The following is a 22,099-nucleotide window of genomic DNA, read 5'->3' as shown; positions in this document are numbered from 1 at the left end:
CTTTCTTTACGACAATGTATACATGTACAAAGAGGCTGTTGTGGAAATTCTTACACAGGGACACTCAAAGTCAGTCTTAATATGAATCATTGTTTATTGTCAGCGCCTTGGAGAGGTTCCAACCAACTCAATGCACCATAGTACACAGGTCAATCAGGAGCTCTGCTGGGGCAGTCCCAGCAGTTATCTTATATACGGCTATACACATATAACACAATTCATTAATCATTACCGTTTCATTCATGTGACCGACCAATACTGGTTCACAACATGTGACAGACCAATACCTCACAAGGTATTGTTCTCAAAATAAGGTCTGGGCATACTGCCAAATTGCAGCTACTGATAGTGAGGATTCGTTCAGTCAGGCACTTGTATGAACACAGAAATTGGTTTATAGAACAGCACATGAATAGAACACAGAAATTAGTTATAAGCACAAACATTAAAATTGCCATTACAAAGGCAGTCCCCACCTTTGCCAGGATGTTAAGGATGTTGCTCTGGGTGGCCAGTCCACAAGAGCAACAGAACATCCACCAACTTCCTGAGACAAATCAAATGCTCCTTTAGACCTGCATGCGGTGGTGCCTCACAGAGACTGGAGAACAGCCAGCAACACTGCCCCCACACCACTCTCCACCACTTCTCTCCCAGGAACTGCATGTACATACACTGAGCTATGCCCAAACCGTACGCAGTCAAAGAGGCATAATGCAGATTTTGGAGCCACACTGTCCTCCACACCAACCTCTTCAATTCCCCCTACAACCTCTCTCCTATGCTACCATACCAGGCCCACCTCCGCACAGCTTAACCAGACCTGGTCCATCACAGCACTGCTCAACCTGACCCGGCCCATCACAGCACATCTGTTACACCCTGATCTGTTTCACCTGTCCTTGTGCTTGTCTCCACCCCCCTCCAGGTGTCGCCCATCTTCCCCATTATCCCCTGGGTACTTATACCTGTGTTCTCTGTTTGTATGTTGTCAGTTTGTCTTATTTGTCAAGTTAACCAGCGTTTTGTCTCAGCTCCTGCTTTTCCCCAGTCCCTCTTTTTCTCGCCCTCCTGGTTTTGACCCTTGTCTGTCCTGACTCTGAGCCCGCCTGCCTGACCACTCTGCCTGAGCCTGCCTGCCGTCCTGTATCGTTGCCCACTACTCTAGATTATCGACCCCTGCCTGCCTTGACCTGTCGTTTGCCTGCCCCTGTCGCTGTAATAAACATTGTTTCTTCAACATAGTCTGCATTTGGGTCTTACCTGTTCCCTGATAAGATCTCTACCAGACCAGGCCCACCTCAACTCAGCCCAGCTCTACACAGAACCGAACACTACCATAGGTTCTGACAAAACACTGTTTTGACAAAACACGGCTACTATGACTGACCCCATTTTGGTCGACTGAGAAGTCTCAAATATACAGTACCAGTCAAAGGTTTGGACACACCTACTTTTTCTTTCTTTTTTACATTTTTTTTTACATTGTAGAATAATAGTGAAGACATCAAAACTATGAAATAACACATATGGAATCATGTAGTAACCAAAATAGTGTTAAACAAATCTAAATATATTTTAGAATTTAGATTCTTCAATGTAGCCACCCTTTGCCTTGATGACAGCTTTGCACATTCTTGGCATTCTCTCAACCAGCTTCACTGTGAATGCTTTTCCAACAGTCTTGAAGGAGTTCCCACATATGCTGAGCACTTGTTGGCTGCTTTTCCTTCACGCTGCTGTCCAACTCATCCCAAACCATCTCAATTGGGTTGAGGTCGGGTGATTGTGGAGGCCAGGTCATCTGATGCAGCACTCAATTCGACCATGAAGGCCTGATTCACTCAGTCTTCTCTGAAACAGTTGATGTTGAGATGAGTCTGTTACTTGAACTCTGTGAAGCGTTTATTTGGGCTGAAATCTGAGGTGCAGTTATTATAATGAACTTATCCTCTGCAGCAGAGGTAACTCTGGGTCTTCCTTTCCTGTGGCAGTCCTCATGAAAGCCAGTTTCATCATAGCACTTGATGGTTTTTGCGACTGCCCTTGAAGAAACTCAAAGTTCTTGAAATTTTCCAGATTGACTGACCTTCTTGTCTTAAAGTAATGATGGACTGTCGTTTCTCTTTGCTTATTTGAGCTGTTCTTGCCATAATATGGACTTGGTCTTTTACCAAATAGGGCTATCAAATGTATACCCACCCTACCTTGTCACAACACAACTGATTGGAAAGAAATTCCCAAAATTTACTTTTAACAAGACACAACTGTTGATTGAAATGCATTTCAGGTGACTACCTCATGAAGCTGGTTGAGAGAATGCCAAGACTGTGCAAAGCTGTCATCAAGGCAAATGATGGCTACTTTGAAGAATCTCACATATAAAATATATTTTGATTTGTTTAACACTTTTTTTGGTTAATACATGATTCCGTATGTGTTATTTTATAGTTTTGATGTCTTCAATGTTATTCTACAATGTATAAAATAGTAAAAATAAAGAAAAACCCTTGAATGAGTAGGTGTCTAAACATTTGACTGGTACTGTATTTTTCTTTTCATAGTACACAAGACACCCATGTGATTTGTGCCTGTCTCAGTGGACTCATCAATTGCTGAGGCCACGGAACGGGACAGTCCATCATTCTAAGATACAGTTGAAGTCAGAAGTTTACGTGCACCTTAGCCAAATACATTTAAACTCAGTATTTCAGAATTCCTGACATTTAATCCCAGTAAAAAATCATCCCCTGTCTTAGGTCAATTAGGATCACCACTTTATTTTAAGAATGTGAAATGTCCGAATAATAGTAGAGAGAATGTTTTATTTCAGGTTTTATTTCTTTCATCACATTCCCAGTGGGCCAGAAGATTACATACACTCAATTAGTATTTGGTAGCATTGCCTTTAAATTGTTAAACTTGGGTCAAATGTTTCAGGTAGCCTTTCACAAGCTTCCCACAATAACTTGGGTGAATTTTGGCCCATTCCTCCTGACAATGCTGATGTAACTGAGTCAGGTTTGTAGGCCTCCTTGCTCGCACACGCTTTTTCAGTTCTGCCCACAAATCTTTTATGGGATTGAGGTCAGGGCTTTGTGATGGCCACTCCAATACCTTGACTTTGTGGTCCTTAAGCCATTTTGCCACAACTTTGGAAGTATGCTTGGGGTCATTGTCCAGTTGGAAGACTCATTTGCGACCAAGCTTTAACTTCCTGACTGATGTCTTGAGATTGTTGCTTCAATATATCCACATAATTTTCCTTCCTCGTGATGCCATCTATTTTGTAAAGTGCACCAGTCCCTCCTGCAGCACAGCACACCCACAAACATGATACTGCCATCCCCGTGCTTCACGGTTGGGATGGTGTTTCTTTGGCTTGCAAGCCTCCCCCTATTTCCTCCAAACCTAACGATGGTCATTATGGCCAAACAGTTCTATTTTTGAATCATCAGACCAGAGGATATTTCTCCAAAAAGTACAATGTTTGTCCCCATGTGCAGTTGCAAACCGTAGTCTGGCTTTTTTATGGCGGTTTCAGAGCAGTGGCTTCTTCCTTGCTGAGCGGCCTTTCAGGTGATGTCGATATAGGACTCGTTTTACTGTGGATATATATACTTTTGTACCTGTTTCCTCCAGCATCTTCACAAGGTCCTTTGCTGTTGTTCTGGGATTAATTTGCACTTTTCGCACCAAAGTATGTTCATCTCTAGGAGACAGACCGCATCTCCTTCCTGAGCAGTATGATGGCTGCGTGTCATGGTGTTTATACTTGCATACTATTATTTGTACAGATGAACGTGGTACCCTCAGGTGTTTGGAAATTGCTCCCAAGGATGAACCAGACTGGAGGTATAAAAAAAAAATTCTGAGGTCTTGGCTGATTTCTTTTGATTTTCCCATGATGTCAAGCAAAGAGGCACTGAGTTTGAAGGTAGGCCTTGAAATACATCCACAGGTACAACTCCAATTGACTCAAATGATGTCAATTAGCCTATCAGAAGCTTCTAAAGCCATGACAACATTTTCTGGAATTTTCCAAGCTGTTTAAAGGCACAGTCAACGTAGTGTTTGTAAACTTCTGACCCACTGGAATTGTCATACAGTGAATTATAAGTGAAATAATCTGTCTGTAAACAATTGTTGGAAAAATTACATGGTTCATGCACAAAGTAGATGTCCTAACCGACTTGCCAAAACTATAGTTTGTTAACAAGAAATTTGTGGAGTGGTTGAAAAATGAGTTTTAATGACTCCAACCTAAGTGTATGTAAACTTCCGACTTCAAGTGTGTGGGCTACTGAAATTGTATATGGTTATAATATGTAAGAACAATGGTGCAACTTGGGTTACAAAATTACTGGAACTTTCAATAAATTGCCTGTTTTTTCTGAAATCCCGGTGGGAGGATTATTGTTAAATGAAATTAAATATGTAGGACATCCAGGTGATTGAGAGCCTCACTGCTGACGTCACCCACAACGATGCTTCTGTTTCTCCTCATCTCCTTTCTTCATCCTTCTTCACACTCCAACCCCCCCATCCCAACCTGACCTGCACCCACCCCGAACCAATCTATTTTGGTTCAGTCAACTTTTATTGCATTTAATTTGAATGTGTTTTGAATCTTCATTGTAACCACAATATAATTATGTCTAATGTTAGGATTTATGTTTATGCACTATAGCCTGCTACCATATTGTATGAAGATGAATATTGTTTTGTTACACACACACACACAAACAATACAGATGTATGTGTGTAAAGACTGACCAACATTGAGTGACAGGCCATAAAAGCTGTGGTCAATCTGGAGAGGGGAGGGGTGCATATCTCCAGGCCAACCAGGGAGGTTAGAGCACTGGACAATACCATATTAGGAACTGTTTGAGTGTAGAATCGACGGGAAGACACAAGACGGACCTAATCTACACAACGACCAGATGCGGACATCTGAGAGAAGGGGACCAGTACCGGCAATAGGCTGAGCAAAGTTTAAACCGCGCTCAGCCTCTACTGTGATAGGCCAACAGACGCGTTGGAACTACGTCATCACGGTATAAGAACAGCTGTTTACGTACTTCCTGCCAGTTCCCTGTTTTACCCTGCGAGTTGATACAGCGAACCCGTATATACGAAAATTGCATTTGCCATTTATTGTTTGCGTTAATTAAACATAATTAAAGAAAGTTAGCAGACCTTGCTTTTTATTTATCCTGATACCGGATTTGTTACACGCAGCGTTCACACTAATGAGGGTCACTTTCATAGTCACTTTATAGATTTAGAATTATCATCACATGTCATAGAATTCAACCACAGATGCAGGGGTTTAGCAGTTCAACTTCAGTACTAGTCAATTAATCACTGACTGACTTTCAACTCAGAAGTGAGACAACCAAGGCAACGAAGCCAGCAGGGGGGCAACTGTGACATTGACATCATGGAAAATGTCAATGATGGCAATATTGTGAAGGGGAAAGTGAACACTGTGCCAAATGTGTAAAACCACTCTGATTACCTTAAAGGTCCAATGCAGCCGTTTTTATCACAATATCAAATAATTTCTGATAACAGTTATGTCCCTTACTATGATTGTTTTCAATTAAAATGGTAAAAAGAATCAAAAAAATCAAGCAACAATTATGCTGGGAGTGGCCTGAGTGGGAGAGGAAAACTGAAAACTACCTGTTATTGGCAGAGAGGTTTGGAACTCTCTTTCTTATTGGTCTACTAACTCATTTACCGCTTGGTGACGTCACCAGCGTGGCCAAAACTCCATCCCACCAAAACAGGCAGACATTTCAGGCGGTCTTTTAAAACGGCTCTTACACTAAAGGTGCATTATTATAATTTCCACAACTGCACAATATTACTCCAACCATTTAGTGTGGAAATATATATATAATATTTAAATCACGTTTTTGACTGCACTGAACCTTTAAAGCAAAAAAGTGATCTGCACATCGTACACTTGAGAATACCAGGTTGGGCAAAAGATACAATCAGGTGGCAATGCAACCATGCTTTCAGTAGGAGATACATTTCTGGTTATAGACCGTTTTGAGGTGAGTGAATATATTAACCAGAAACATGGCAGGCTTGGAAAGTGTCAAATTTTTTAACAATTATAATACAACCAACAGACGTTATACACGACAAGTCTACAGTTGCATTCATTGACATATTCTAATTACACCTCTCTCAGCAATGAGTATCAGCCTCAAGACACACACACACACACACACACACACACAGACTGTATTTCCCTGCTTTCAAACACACACACAGAAAGAGAGAGATAATTAATTAGGTGATGTTTATTAATTAGGTACATGTATTTTTTCTTCGAGAGGGAAAATCCCGTTCAGGAAATTTGCAATCTGTTTTACTGTATTTTCGGTTTCAATTCATGCATTCTAGCCTACACACCGAATCGCAATGGCGTTACTACTTGAAGAACTTCTTACAGATATAGAAAATTGTCTCACATGTTCAGTATGCTTTGACATTTTCACTGATCCAGTGACTTTAACTTGTGGCCACAGTTATTGTATGAAATGTTTAGAGGATTGTCTACGTGGACAAGCGAAGACGAAGAAGGATTGTCCCGATTGCAGAGGAAAAATTCGACCAGGTTTTAAACTGCATAAAAATGTTACACTTTGTAACATCGTGGATGTTCATTACGACCATAAACGTTTTGCATCCACTGAAGAATTTACAAAAGGACATGAAATGGAAGCAGTAAGTTATTATAGTTTTTTTTTTTTATGAACAGAGCATGCTTATTGACTCCTGTCACGATCAACGTCGCTACATAATAACACGGAATTTTAAATAGGAATAAATCAGGTTGGAGGATTCACTTTTATGTTTTACCATAAACAAGTGCACAACTGTAAATAACTTTATAATAGTTATCAAATAGTATAAATAGTTTAATTGTATTATATGATATTACATTATATAATTGTCAGGACTTCAAAGAGGATAAAGCTGAAGAATGTGTGGCCTCACACTCACAACAGACTGATATCAACAGACCATCTGAGCTTGGAAGTACTGTTCAACAGCAACAGGTAAACTTTCCAGATACAGTATTTACAGTAGGCTACAACTTCCTCCTTCTTAGTCGGTTTTCCTTTTTAAAGATCATATTTTTTAAAGATCATATTTTTTAAAGATAATTTTCATGCTCCTGTGTTGTGTTATCTTGTCATATAGATGGAGGCCCCTGTTGTTATAAATGACACAAGCTCAGAAGTGACAGATGACAGGTGTCCTGATTTCCCAGACTCCCATGATGGTCGGGTTCAGGAATTGCCCATCTCCCCTCCCTCAAATGACAGAAACAGGGCTGAAGGTAGACTGTAGAATTTGTCCTATTCTTGAGTCTCATGTGAATATTACTCCTTATATTGTACTGAATACTGTAAATATAATGTGCTGTTTTCACCAATCAACCACTAGATGGGGTAGCCTATATACAATATAGCCATTCAACTATATCTGTGTCATTAGAGTACATCAGATACCAGTGGTGTAAAGTACTTGAATAAAAATACTTTAAAGTACTACTTAAGTAGTTTGGAGGGGGAGGGGGGGTATCTGTACTTAACTTTTTATATTTTGGACTACTTTTACTTCACTATGTTCCTAAATAAAATAATGTACTTTTTACTCCATACATTTTCCCTGACACCAAAAAGTACTGGTTACCTTTTGAATGCTTAGCAGGACAGGAAAATGGTCCAATTCACACACGTATCAAGAAAACAATCCAGGTCATCACTACTGCCTTTGATCTGGTGGACTCACTAAACACAAATACTTTGTTTGTAAATGACGTTGGAGCGTGCCCCTAGCTATCCGTCATTTAAAAAACAAAACAATTGTGCTGTCTAGTTGGCTTAATATAAATAATTTGACATGATTTATACTTTTACTTTTGATACTTAAGTATATTTTAGCAATTACTATTAATTTTGATACTTAAGTATATTTTAGCAATTACTATTAATTTTGATACTTAAGTATATTTAAAACCAAATACTTTTACTCAAGTAGTATTTTACTGGGTGACTTTCACTTTTACTTCAGCCATTTTCTATTAAAGGAAAACTCCACCCAAAAACTATCTTTTGGTATTTGCAAAATGCATCATACAGGGATGATTTCTGTATTTGCTGACAAGCAAAACATTGTGGGACTTTGTCAACAATGAACTAATGAGACAAATACCAAAATACAGTTTTTGGGTGAAATGTTCCTTTAATGTATCTTTACTTTTACTCAAGTATGACAATTAGGTACTTTTTTTCATCATGGTCAGATACAGTAGGCTGATAAACTTTACTGCATTCATCTAATGACTTCAATCTCACATTTTGTCCATATCTGGCCATGTCTGTCAACAGGCTTCACCCCTCCACCCCATCCCCTGCCTGGGGCCAGCTTCTCCTGGCTCACCTTCAACCCAGCCCAGGGCCACAGGTGCCTGAACTTCCTACCCAAAGAGCACAGAGTGGTGACCAAGAGGACGTCCTCTGCATGCCACGACGGCCGCTTTGACACCAGCCAGTGGATGGCGGAGCAGGAGTTCAGTGAAGGCTGCCACTATTGGGATGTAGATACGTCGGCGAGCGTGGGCTGGGCCGTCGGGGTTTCCTACCCCAACATCGGCCGCAGAGATAAGCTGGGTCGCACAGCTAACTCCTGGTGCCTGGAGTGGAGCAGGGACAAGCTGTGCTACTGGCACGATAACATAGGGGAGTTTATCAAACATGGCTGTCCCAGTATCGTTAGACTGGCTCTGGATGTGACGAATGGGACCTTGTCGTTTTATAGCCTGTCTAACAGTCAGACTCTGCTGCATTGTGTGGAGGAGGGATTCACAGAGCCAGTGAGGCCAGTCTTCTGGCTGTTTGGGCTGGAGCTAAACAATGCTCTGTCCTTTCCTCCTTGGGTGTCATAAGGTGATGTGAGGATGGGGACAACATAAAGAGTTGTCTGTTTATCAATGAGAAAATAAAATATTTAGTAATGAATATATTTAGCACAATATTCCTATTAGAGGTCAAAATAAAATGACAATCACCTATATTTTTGTATGTTGCTTTTTTATTTCACCCAAAGAATGTATGGAGTTTTGCGTTGTTATAGTAGCTGTACAATATTTGTCCCCTCGCGCGCCTCGTTGGAGGCGGGTCGTAACTTTAGGTTCAGGCTAGCTTGTGCGGTCGTAACATTCAAGTTTGTGTGCAGACGAATGACTAATAATATCGACAGTATCATCTAAGATTTATGTCTGAGCGGTTAATTATTTCAAAGGAGCCGTTCGGTAATATCATTCCGTGCAGGGCATTTACTACGAACGCAGCGCGGTGTCAGTTAGGTTTATGTTGGTGAAGCTCAACTGGGAAAATGCAAACGTAAGCCAGGCCAGATAGCTGAACGCTGGCTGGCTGTATTCAACCACACGAGAGCATAAATGATTTCATGAACGAATTTGCAGAGTTGGTCTTCAACAGTGGTGAAGATGCGGAAGGACGTCAGAATATTACTGGTGGGAGAGCGTAAGTGGATTTGTTTTGGTCTACTCTGTAATTAGTTCTGTTTTACTGTCGAGCCCGAACCTGCATGCATGACAGCCAGCTAGAGGAGCGCGTGATGCTGATGAAAGGACTCGGAGGAATAACGTTTTCTAGCTAGCTGTGTTCCACTAGGTTCATCCAGTTTTATAGCTAACGTTACACTACCACACACACCATGATGTTAACTACACTACTCCGCTAGTAGTGTCATAACATAGCTATCTAGCTAGTATCCTAAACAATTTGATGTTTAGATCCAAGTGACATTGGCTATTTACCATCTGAACTTGATGTTGACTAACTGCCTGTCGACATGACATGTTTGTCATATGAATGCATGGATTGCCTTTGCTATCTAAGCTATTTGCTCTAGCTAAATGTCAGCTTTAGTTAATGTGTTCAAAATATTCACTCTGACTCACCTAGGCAGCACCTGTCCACTTTAAATATACGCTACATGGCCAAGAGTATGTGGACACCCCTTCAAATTAGTGGATTTGGCTATTTCAGCCACACCCTTTGCTGACAGGTGAATAAAATCAAGCACACAGCCATACAATCTCCATAGACAAACATTGGCAGTAGAATGGCCTATTCTGAAGAGCTCAGTGACTGTCAACGTGGCACCGTCATAGGATGCCATCTCTTCAACAAGTCAGTTTGTAAAATTGCTGTCCTGGTCAACTGTAAGTGCTGTTATTGGAAGTGGAAATGTCTAGGAGCAACAACGGCTCAGCCGCAAAGTGGTAGGCTACACAAGCTCTCAGCACGTGACCGCCGAGGGCTGAAGCGCGTAAAAATAGTCTGTCCTCAGTTGCAACACTCACTACCGTGTTCCAAACTGCCTCTGCAAGCAACGTCAGCACAAGAACTGTTCATCGGGAGCTTCATGAAATGGGTTTCCATGGCCGAGCAGCCGCACGCACACAAGCCTAAGATCACCATGTGCAATACCAAGCATCGACTGGACTGGTGTAAAGCTCGCCGCCATTGGCTATGAAGCAGTGGAAACGCGTTCTCTGGAGTGTTAAATCACCATCTGAAAGTCTGACAGTCAAATCTGGGTAGTGCCAACTGTAAAGTTTGGTGGGGGAGGAATAATGGTCTGGGGCAGTTTTTATAGTTTGGGCTAGGCCCCTTAGTTCCAGTGAAGGGAAATCTTAACGTGACAGCATAAAATTACATTCTAGACCAGTCCTGGGCAATTATTTTCCATGGAGGGCAACATTAGAATATATTTTTGCCATCGCGTGCCAGAATCATATTACAGGATTATACATCATGTATATGACTGTGTTGACAGATATATCTACTGTAAATCACGTCCAGATATGCTAATTATTTAACTTTTTTAACATGCACAGAAATAAACCACATTCATGTTCTCCTTTTGGTAGGTATTTTCATTATTAAAAATGCAATGAACTACACGGAGGGAAAAGTACACTGTGCATTCAGCACCACGGACAGAACTCTTGATAACGTGTATGCACAAAAACACAAGAAAGTGAGAGCTCAACATTACATTTAAACTACTCAATCAGTGTGAGGAGTGAAGTCTCTGATGGGCATTGACTAGAGCAGTAAAGTCAGGTATAGTTTCTGACGTTGCTATGAGCAGGATTGCTGAGAGGTGAGAGTCAGTAGGAGATGATCTGTGCCTTGACTTGTTATATTTCATCACTGAAAATGTCTGTTCACATACATAGGTTGACCCAAACAGTACAAACATCTTCTGAGCATGACTCCTAATCTTTGGAAGGTTTTGTTCATCGAGAGATGCATAGAACCTCGTCAGTGACGTTGTTCTGAATAGTTCTCCAATCACTGCATCAGACTGAAGATCGATAAGCTCAAGTTACAGGTCAGTGGGAGCGTTATCCACACCGAAGGTGAAAGGAGAGGAAACCAACAGCATGTCATTTTCCAACACTTTGAAATCCTCAAAATGACAAGAAAACTCACCGTTCAAAGCACGCAGCAGCGATGTATACTTCTCCCACTGGACCCCTGATAGGGAACAGATTAGTAGTGTCGGAAGGTGGGTGAGATTGTTGGCTTCTACTTGGCGGGTCAGGAGGAGTAATTTTCCCTTTAAGGCTTTGACACGGCTGTACATCTGATGTGGAAAAGACCAAAAAACACTCTACATTCATTGTCTACTTTCCTTTTCTTTTTGAAAAACAATGTTTTCGCTATTTCTAGCTAGCTACTATTTGTAACTGAAGTGTGTCAGCCTGTCAGTCACTGTCTGTCCTCTTGCAGTTATTTATACGTGCCTTCAAAATAAATGTCACACAAGCGGTGGGAGTTAAATCATTAAACAAAGGCGAGTATTCATTGGGCTTTTAATTTGATCTGAGCATGATTCCCTTCCAACTTTGTGGCAACAGTTTGGGGAAGGCCCTTTCCTTTATCAGCATGACAATGCCCCTGTGCACAAAGCGAGGCCCATACAGAAATGGTTTGTCGAGATCGGTGTGGAAGAACTTGACTGGCCTGCGCAGATCCCTGACCTCAACCGCATCGAACACTAATGCTCTTGTGGCTGAATGGAAGCAAGTCCCCGCAGCAATGTTCCAACATATAGTGGAAAGCCTTCCCAAAAGAGTGGAGGCCGTTATAGCAGCAGTGGGGGAGCAATTCCGTATTAATGCCCATGATTTTGGAATGAGATGTTCGACAAGCAGGTGTCCACATACTTTTGGCAATGTGTATGATTCTCTCGAATAACAGGGTTTCTTATACAGTGCCTTCGGAAAGTATTAAGACCCCTTGACTTTTTCCACTTTTTGTTAGGTTACAGCCTTATTGTAAAATAGATTAAATAAAAATAAAAAATCCTCAGCAATCTCCACACAATACCCTATAATGACAAAACGAAAACAGGTTTTTAGAAATGTTTGCAAATTTATTAAAAATAAAAAACACCTTATTTACAAGTATTCATACCCTTTGCTATGAAATTGAGCTCAGGTGCAACCTGTTTCCATTGATTTATGGAATGGAGATGTTGAGATGTTTCTACAACTTGATTGGAGTCTGCCTGTGTTTAAATTCAATTGATTGGACATGATTTGGAAAGGTACACACCTGTCTACACCACAGTTGACAGTGCATGTCAGAGCAAAAACCAAGCCATGAGGTCAAAGGAATTATCCGTAGAGCTCTGAGACATGATTGTGTTGAGGCACAGATCTGGGGAAGAGTACCAAAACATTTCTGCAGCATGGAAGGTCCCCAAGAACACAGTGGCCACCAAGACTCTTCCTAGAGCTCGCCACCCGGCCAAGCTGATCAATCGGGGGAGAAGGACCTTGGTTAGGGAGGTGACCAAGAGTCCGATGGTCACTCTGACAGAGCTCCAGAGTTCCACTGTGGAGATGGTTGTCCTTCTGGAAGGTTTTCCCATCTCTGCAGCACTCCACCAATTAGGCCTATATGGTAGAGTGGCCAGACGGAAGCCATTCCTCAGTAAAAGGCACATGACAGCCCGCTTGGAGTTTGCCAAAAGGCACCTAAACAGTCAGACCATGAGAAACAAGATTCTCTGGTGTGATGAAACCAAGATTGAACTCTTTGGCCTGAATGCCAAGCGTCACGTCTGGAGGAAACCTGGCACCATCCCTACGGTGAAGCATGGTGGTGGAAGCATCATGCTGTGGTGGTGTTTTTCAGCGGCAGGGACTGGGAGACTAGTCAGGATCGAGGCACAGATGACCAGTGCAAAGTACAAGGGAGATCCTTGATGAAAACCTTTTCTAACGCGCTCAGGACCTCAGACTGGGGCGAAGGTTTACCTTCCAACAGGAAAACGACCCTAAGCACACAGCCAAGACAACGCAGGAGTGGATTCGGAACAAGTCTCTGAATGTCCTTGATTGGACCAGCCAGAGCCCGGACTTGAACCTGATCAAACATCTCTGGAGAGACCTGAAAATAGCTGTGCAGCAACGCTCCCCATCCAACCTGAAAGTGCTTGATAGGATCTGCAGAGAAGAATGGGAGAAACTCCCCAAATACAGGTGTGCCAAGCTTGTAGCGTCATACCCAAGAAGACGCAAGGCTCTAATCGCTACCAAAGTACTGAGTAAAGGGTCTGAATTCTTACAGATGAAGTCAGAAGTTTACATACATTTAAACTCAGTTTTTCACAATTCCTGACATTTGATCAAAAAATTCCCTGTCTTAGGTCAGTTAGGATCACCACTTTATTTAAAGAATGTGAAAAGTCCGAATAATAGTAGAGAGAATTATTTATTTCAGCTTTTATTTCTTTCATCACATTCCCAGTGGGTCAGAAGTTTACAAACACTCAATTAGTATTTGGTAGCATTGCCTTTAAATTGTATAACTTGGGTCAAACGTTTCGGGTAGCCTTCCTCAAGCTTCCCACAATAAGTTGGGTGAATTTTGGCCCATTCCTCCTGACAGAGCTGGTGTAACTGAGTCAGGTTTGTAGGCCTCCTTGCTCGCACATGCTTTTTCAGTTCTGCCCACAAATTTTCTATGGGATTGAGGTCAGGGCTTTGTGATGGCCACTCCAATACCTTGACTTTGTGGTCCTTAAGCCATTTTGCCACAACTTTGGAAGTATGTTTGGGGTCATTGTCCATTTGGAAGACCCATTTGCGACCAAGCTTTAACTTCCTGACTGATGTCTTGAGATGTTGCTTCAATATATCCACATCATTGTCCTTTCTCGTGATGCCATCTATTTTGTGAAGTGCACCAGTCCCTCCTGCAGCAAAGCACCCCCCAACATGATGCTGCCACCTGTGTGCTTCACGGTTGGGATGGTGTTCTTCGGCTTGCAAGCCTCCCCCTTTTTCCTCCAAACCTAACGATGGTCATTATGGCCAAACAGTTCTATTTTTGTTTCATCAGATCAGAGGACTTTTCTCCAAAAAGTACGATTTTTGTCCCCATGTGCAGTTGCAAACCGTAGTCTGGCTTTTTAATGGCGGTTTTGGAGCATGGCTTCTTCCTTGCTGAGCGGCCTTTCAGGTTATGTCAGTATAGGACTCGTTTTACTGTGGATATAGATGCTTTTGTACCTGTTTCCTCCAGCATCTTCACAAGGTCCTTTACTGTTGTTCTGGGATTGATTTGCACTTTTCGCACCAAAGTACGTTCATCTCTAGGAGACAGAACACATCTCCTTTCTGAGCGGTAAGACGGCTGCGTGGTCCCATGGTGTTTATACTTGCGTACTACTGTTTGTACAGATGAATGTGGTACCTTCAGGCGTTTGGAAATTGCTCCCAAGGATGAACCAGACTGGAGGTATACAATTGTTTTTCTGAGGTGGCTGATTTCTTTTGAATTTCCCATGATGTCAATCAGAGGCACGGAGTTTGAAGGTAGGCCTTGAAATACATCCACAGATACACCTCCAATTGACTCAAATTATGTCAATTAGCCTATCAGAAGCTTCTAAAGTCATGACATCATTTTCTGGAATTTTCCAAGCTGTTTAAAGGCACAGTCAACTTAGTGTATGTAAACTTCTGACCCACTGGAATTGTGATACAGTGAAATAATCTGTCTGTAAACCATTGTTGGAAAAGTTACTTGTGTCATGCACAAAGTAGATGTCGTAACTGACTTGCCAAAATTATAGTTTGTTAACAAGAAACTTGTGGAGTGATTGATAAACAGGTTTTAATGACTCCAACCTAAGTGTATGTAAACTTCCGACTTCAACTGTATGCAAATGTGATATTTCAGTTTATTTTTAATACATTTGCAAACTTTTCTAAAAGCCTGTTTTTGCTTTGTCATTATGGGGTATCGTGTAGATTGATGAGGGGAAAAAACGATTTAATCAATTTTAGAATAAGGTTGTAACGTAACAAAATGTGGACAAAGTCAAGGGGTCTGAATACTTTCCAAATGCACTCTAATTGTTTATACAGGGACCCAGGCTCTATCTTTCACATTTGCCAAATTCAATTCCCTTCCCTTCTAAAGCAAAGCCCTATCGTGATTTAGTAAGCTGTCAAGTAGCTCTCTCTGGCCATGAATGGGCTTCGAGCCAATGCTCATGTCTTAGATTTGAGAGGCGACTTGGTGTAGGAGACCAGGGATAGTGATGCTGCTGCAGTGAAATATTCTGTCTCACCTTGTGTGTGTGTGTGTGAAGCACAGAGACAGACTGCCAATTTGTACAAGGCAAGCCTATCTCTTCATGCTATCTATGCTGTTTGAAGTGTGCAGAGAAACATTGCATGACAGGCTGCAACTCTAAAACATTTACTTTACATAAACATGATAATAATGCAATATGAAGTGAGGCTGAGCAAATTGCCTCTCCCTCTGCCAATTCTAGAATTGAAAAGAGTCTCATTGCCAGGTGGGACACACAGCCTATATGACTTCCTCCTTGTCTTTTTTTCCCCGACAGCCAAGGTGGGGAAGACTTCCCTGATCATGTCCCTGGTCAGCGAGGAGTTCCCACAGGTGGTACGTAAAGAAGCTTCCTGTAACCTCTGTGTTTATTAAATAGATTTATTCATGTCTATTCAGCCTATGAAGCACTTTTCTCAGAGTGCTTTGAGTTGTATCGGGTAGACGGATAACTCCCCGTGGGAGATGCACGTCTTGATGATCAGCAGTAGTACTAATAAACAGTTATACATGCATTACCTATGTAGAATGTACGTTTTGAGTATCCCATTGGTGTCTTTTTATGATGGTCATCCTTGGTTGGTTCCTTGTAACAGGTGCCCTACCGGGCTGAAGAGATCACCATACCGGCAGACGTCACCCCAGAGAGAGTTCCTACACACATAGTAGACTACTCGGGTACTGTAACTGTAACTAACAGTGTAGCTATATAATGTGTACCTTATCTCTGTTGCACTATGCAAACCATGGGTAAGCATGTTACTGTACATTCAAGCCATGTACACCGAACTACTACACTAATACTGTCCTGTTGTTCGCTAACTGCGTGTTTTAACTCGCACAGAGGCGGAACAAACAGATGAGCAGTTGTCTTCAGAGATATCAAAGGTAATATTAGAATCAATGTCCAGTATTGTAGAAAGATGTGTGTAGAGATTTGAGAGTACTGCCGAGTCCAGATTGTAATGGTTGTCGCTCCCTTTACAGGCCAATGTGATTTGCATAGTGTACGCCGTCAACAACAAGAAGTCCATTGAGAAGGTGAGTTTAGCCATAGTACTTGAAGTACTGTATGCACATTATGTTATGATATCAGCCAGTTCACACTCATGTTTGCTTTTTGTAATGTTGTATCTTCACCATCTTGTTTTCCTTTAGGTGACCAGCCATTGGATTCCACTTATAAATGAAAATACAGACAAGGACAGCAGGTAGGGGATACAGTCTAGGTTTAGTTGTGGTTCTTATGGGTGGTTTGTATGTAGCCCAGTTCCTGCATGAGCTTTGCAATGGTGACGCTATCGTCTTAATGACCTATGACATGAAGAGTATGGGGGTTGCAGTGTAGTAGTGGTATCCAATGGGGTATGTGTGTTGCGATACTCAACCACTACCAGGGTTTACCCAACTGGGTCACTGTAAAAGGCACTCTACATGAAGTTACATGAATGCGTTTTCTCCTAAATACATGATAGATGCATGGATGTTTTCCTAAAGTTTTGAAAGAGGAGATGGGCACGTGTCATAGACACAAGTCATAGACACAAATTTCAGTAAATGTACACATTTTCTCAGTAGAACAGCAGTCTAGAAGTACAACAAGTCATGGTGGGCCTAGCTTCATGCATGCAGGCCCACCACTTGATAATATTATTTCTAGGAAGTGCAATTGAGATCAAAAATATTTAATTTCCGAGGGAGACTTCACCAGAATACAAAACTATCACACACTACAATTGCATGATTTGATGTCTGGATTGGGAAAACAGCCCTGAATGTACAGCTTTAAGACCTAGTAAATAACTCTATTTAAAAGCAATCTAATCAACCATTTACAACCCTCCCCCTATAGGGTTCCTGTCATCCTGGTCGGGAACAAGTCTGACCTGGTGGAACACAGCAGCATGGAGACCATCCTGCCCGTCATGAACCAGTACACTGAGATAGAGACATGTGTGGAGGTGAGACTGCCAGAGGGCTTCTGTACTGAGTCACCGACTGTGTTGTAGCACTGTGACTTCACTACCCAGAGTAGTGATGCATCGCCAGATATTGCATAGAGGCTGCTGGGTAAAAGCCACTGACCTACAGTGGTTCGTCCTTTTAAAAGTAGCAGCGTATTGCTGCACAGCTTGCATGGTGCCGCAGAATTCTATGGCACGTTATTTAAGTGTCAACCACTGTCACCATTAATGCTAGTTAGTGCTAGTTTGATCACCAGAGGGCATCTTTGAAAAGCATTTGATAGCTTTCAATAGTGGCTTTATTAGAGAATTTCATATCTGTTTTTGTAAGAACATAGTATATGGGACTGATCTTAATTAATTTGATTAACGTTATGGTGTTTCTATTCCAAAAAACAAAAAACCCTCTGGGTTTCGGTTAAGATGGTATGGAAAATATGGCGCTGTACAACGTGACTGTCGGGAGTAGGCTACATTACTGGGCTATTTAGCTAAAGAATCCCTGTGTCGTGCGGGCACGTGGGAGACCGGGGTTCAATTCCCCGACGGGGAGGAAGGAGTAGGCTGTTCTTGTAAATAAGAATTTGTTCTTAACTGACTTGCCTAGTTAAATAAAGGTTACACTAAGAGCATAACATTTCTATACCCTAATTGTGTAATTCTAGTCTAACCAATACCCAAACAGAGATTCAGTGAAAATAAACATCTCATTGATTTATCAAGACCAGTCCCCATGCCTGTCTCAGAGCAGCGCGAAACGGTGCTAGAATAGTTGTAGGCTATTGCTTCAAATCCTATTGCTTCTAATTTCAATATGCTCTTTAAATAAATAAGACCTACACCACTTTCAACAGCACATTACTCAACACTAGTGAGACTCATGTCGCCTACGGTAGACCTACAGTATATTGAAAAATATGACGTGACTCTCCGCTAATAATTTGATATAGAGGATTCTAAATTAAAACCAAAAGCCGCCTCATGGGTCTCCCGGTACGGGTATCGAAACTGCAACGCATTTTGCGCTGCGATGCGGTGTCTTAGACAGCTGCTCCACCAACACAGAGAGGTGTTGGTAAAGGTATATTGTCCTGCTAATAGCCCATAATGGGCTATTATAATACTGTACATGGTGTCCAAATCAGGATAACCAAAACATTTATTTTTTAAAGACTATCAGAAAGAGTGTTGGTACTTATTTATTTTGATCCAAAGCCATGAATGAGTGAGTCACGAAAGTGAGCGATTGTAATCTGAATAAAGGACAAAATAATATTTGTAAAGGCCAAAACATTTATTTCTGTTTTTAGAGGGAGAGAAACGCTGGGCCAATTGTGCGCCGCCCTATGGGACTCCCAATCACGGTTGGATGTGATGCATAATAATACTTTTTGTTGTATTATTTGTTTTGTCTTTTTTGGTAGATTAAACTCAAGTTGCAACCAATCACGGCCGGTTGTGATACAGCCAACCTAACTAAGAAATACATTTGACGATAGAATTCTCCCCCTACCCTCCTAGGCAAGTCTATTGTCCAGCTACCTGCTAATAGCCATAATGCCGCTGTACAACGTGACTGTGTGTGTGTGTGTTTGAAAGAGTATTTTCCAGTAAGCAACAATTCGTTTACCTTCATTAGACAACTTTGTTCCAATATTTTTGTAATTCAGTGATATTTATTCCCATAGTAATTCGTTATGGATCCTAAACTAAATAAACATCAGCATTTTGAAAGAGTTTATCATTATTATATTAACGAAAGCATAAAGATGCTGATGAAGAAATACAGTATATGCTTTTACATTTGGATCATAAAGCATTTTGAAGATATAAGCCACCTGCATTTGTTTATTTGGCTATAGCAGAACAGCATAATGGTCCAGACGGCCCTTGCTGTGCCGGGGTGAGCAGTTAGTCAAATTCTGTTGTCAGAAGAGGAATGGAAATGTCAGGGTGAACCGATGACCTGATGAACCTGCCAGGTATATTGACTCTGCCTGTCGAAGGTGGAGTTCTAGAGCTCACAGGTGTGCCTGGCATGGATTGTGACTCCATCTCGTTCCTTGCCCTCTTCAACGCGTCATTCTCCGCCTGACTCTCTGCCAATGCCGCCTTGCTCTGGACCAATGCATCACCTGTTGCCTGTATCTCTGCCCTCAGAGAATGGTTATCTTTCTGCTGGTCTGCCTTCGATGACTCGATCTCTGTCTTCAAAGTTTGAATCTGATCCATGTGTATCAGATCGGCAGATTGGTACCGTGACTCCAACACACAAATGCTGCGTACACATTTTAAAAATCTAGCAAAACTAACCTCTTTCTTGGCAACCATGCGTTTTTTCGGTGCTGCCCGTTGTCCAGGCCTTTGTCCACTGATCTCCACGGATGGTTGTCGGCATTGCTGTATGCTCTGCAAAATCACATTCACTGCTAATTTTTAAGTCCTCTTGTGGTTATGGTCCTAACCCTGGAATGGGTAGCACCATAGAAAGAAGCTGGCTTGATGAAAATGATGTACATTTTGTCTGTTCTCTTTGGTCGTAATTATTATATATTTTTTATGATGATGATGATGAACAGCTCGTTTTTGAATGGTAAGTGTGTTAAGGGTGGAGTTTGTGGTGGGGTGATGAGCACTGGAAAGGTGTGACTTTCACACCTACAATAGCTGAGCTATAAAGAGTCTGTTGTCCTGCTAATGAACTAGCTTGAACAGTTCCACTATCTATTAAAGATGTATAGCAGGGGTGGTGCTTATATTGTAGCAGTCCTTCTACAGCTATACAGCTTTTAGTGTGCTGCTGTAAGAGCTTACAAATGGCACATGTTGTAAATCTAAATCTGTAGGGTTTAAAGCTGGTCCCAGATGACATGCTCTATCTCTGTAGCTTTTTTCCTGTCATCATGCAGGGTGACAGTGAGTCCATACAAAGTGTATATAGTCTAAGACTATATGTTGTGCTTGTTTACTGTATATGCACTTATTTTCTATAGCCTATGTTGGACATTTATTTATGAGTATGACCTTCACCCAGACACTCTTCGTGCTATTTTTCTCATGATGGGAATTCCATGGTTCAATCATGTGCTTAGCGTGATGCACGGGGTCAGTTTGGTATTGGTTTCAGTCTAGACTCTTAATGAAGCTATTGCTAAGAGATTTTCTATAGCTTGCTCAAGTCGGTATGTGAGTATACATGCCTCTTTCGAGGAAAATCCATTAGGCCTAATAGACAGCGCTCCATGTCCAAGAGGTGTACTATGGATACGTTTGATTGTCAATTCAAGGAAACAGACTTGACAATCAAACTGATCCAATCAAGCCTAGAGTTTGGACCCCATGGCTCTCCTCCACCCAGCTAGCCATAGAGCCATGTCCTCAGTTCAGCTTGGCTGCTAACTCCTCCATGTTTCACAGACTGTCTAATTAGTATTGGCTTATCCCTCAGACCAATCCCGGCTGGTAGATCCTCCCAGGCCCCAGCCAGCCAGGTCACTATGGAGACCGATCTTGAACACTACTATACTCTACTGTAAACAACTCTCACTTTCCTGACCCATCTAGTGGAAAGCGAGCGAGAGCGAGGGAGTTTGCCGTGCACAGCTTAAAGATGGAATCCGCATTAGGGGGAACCAGCGGCATTGTTTTTGTTTTTGTGGACAAAACGGAGGTGAGGTGCGCCGAGCAGCTTGCAGCGTTCGTTGTTTGCAGTAACTTCTTTGATGTTGTAATATCCCAAATGGACGTGGCTGTTTCACCATTTTAAGGATTCCAGCTTTAAGTGCTTTCTGCACTGAGATATATATTTTTAGGTATTTTAGTTCTGCACAGGAACTGCATAGTTTTTGATATGTTGGTAAATATATATATTATTATGAAAATTAATATTTTGTATGTTCTTCTTTCTGTACTTCCGTAACGTTTTTTTTTAGTGTTCAGCAAAGAACCTGAAGAACATATCTGAGTTGTTTTACTACGCCCAAAAGGCTGTCCTGCACCCCACTGGCCCGTTATACTGTCCAGAGGAGAAACGGGTAAAGAGTGAAGAAGCGCTGTTGACAGAATGTTACAGAAATCAGAATTGTTCAAAGTCTCACGTTTACTTTGAGGCCACCTGTGTCATTAGACTGTTGATTGGACTTGATTCCCAGATGAAGCCCGCTTGCATCAAAGCGCTGACTCGCATCTTCAAGATATCCGACCTGGACAACGATGGGATTCTCAATGATAATGAGCTCAACTTCTTCCAGGTGAGTTTTCAACTCTGTTGACTCTTGACTCCTACAGCAGCACAGCGCACGTTTTTACAGGACTAACAAGTTCACTAGCCCTTTTTCTTTCAGGTGAAGGGTTCGAATAGTTATTTCAGTGTTTTCCTTGTCCGCTTTGGTGATTTGTGTGTGTGTG

At 41.8% G+C, this 22,099-nt stretch overlaps 2 protein-coding genes across 3 annotated transcripts in view; both read left to right on the top strand.

The window, feature by feature from the left end:
- Positions 1 to 6,410: 6,410 nt before the first annotated feature.
- Positions 6,411 to 9,103, top strand: LOC120032394 (tripartite motif-containing protein 65-like). The gene is made up of 4 exons (XM_038978470.1): positions 6,411 to 6,750; positions 6,984 to 7,085; positions 7,231 to 7,369; positions 8,424 to 9,103. The coding sequence occupies exons 1-4, from the start codon at positions 6,445 to 6,447 to the stop codon at positions 8,978 to 8,980; spliced, it is 1,104 nt and encodes a 367-aa protein (XP_038834398.1). The 5' UTR covers positions 6,411 to 6,444; the 3' UTR covers positions 8,981 to 9,103.
- Positions 9,104 to 9,236: 133 nt separating this feature from the next.
- The window catches only part of LOC120032661 (mitochondrial Rho GTPase 1-A-like), an 81,117-nt gene continuing 68,254 nt past the window's right edge, over positions 9,237 to 22,099 (top strand). For both annotated transcript variants that reach the window (XM_038978853.1, XM_038978852.1), the window contains exons 1-9: positions 9,237 to 9,581; positions 16,006 to 16,064; positions 16,325 to 16,406; positions 16,573 to 16,616; positions 16,716 to 16,769; positions 16,887 to 16,939; positions 17,581 to 17,689; positions 21,625 to 21,726; positions 21,844 to 21,942. In XM_038978853.1, the coding sequence (XP_038834781.1) occupies positions 9,545 to 9,581; positions 16,006 to 16,064; positions 16,325 to 16,406; positions 16,573 to 16,616; positions 16,716 to 16,769; positions 16,887 to 16,939; positions 17,581 to 17,689; positions 21,625 to 21,726; positions 21,844 to 21,942 (639 nt within the window). In that variant the 5' untranslated portion in view covers positions 9,237 to 9,544. The remainder of the gene's footprint in view (positions 9,582 to 16,005; positions 16,065 to 16,324; positions 16,407 to 16,572; positions 16,617 to 16,715; positions 16,770 to 16,886; positions 16,940 to 17,580; positions 17,690 to 21,624; positions 21,727 to 21,843; positions 21,943 to 22,099) is intronic.

The sequence above is a fragment of the Salvelinus namaycush genome, chromosome 39 (assembly GCF_016432855.1).
Source record: "Salvelinus namaycush isolate Seneca chromosome 39, SaNama_1.0, whole genome shotgun sequence".
NCBI classification, from domain to species: domain Eukaryota; kingdom Metazoa; phylum Chordata; class Actinopteri; order Salmoniformes; family Salmonidae; genus Salvelinus; species Salvelinus namaycush.
Note: the sequence above shows the minus strand (reverse complement) of the source record. Positions and strands in the feature narration are given on the sequence as shown.

What these genes read in the sequence shown, in the direction of transcription:
- LOC120032394 (XM_038978470.1), top strand. Translation starts at nt 6,445, where the DNA reads ATGGCGTTACTACTTGAAGAACTTCTTACAGATATAGAAAATTGTCTC. An exon ending in GTACTGTTCAACAGCAACAG is followed by an intron (nt 7,086 to 7,230) that starts GTAAACTTTCCA and finishes CTTGTCATATAG; the next exon opens with ATGGAGGCCCCTGTTGTTAT. An exon ending in TGACAGAAACAGGGCTGAAG is followed by an intron (nt 7,370 to 8,423) that starts GTAGACTGTAGA and finishes GTCTGTCAACAG; the next exon opens with GCTTCACCCCTCCACCCCAT.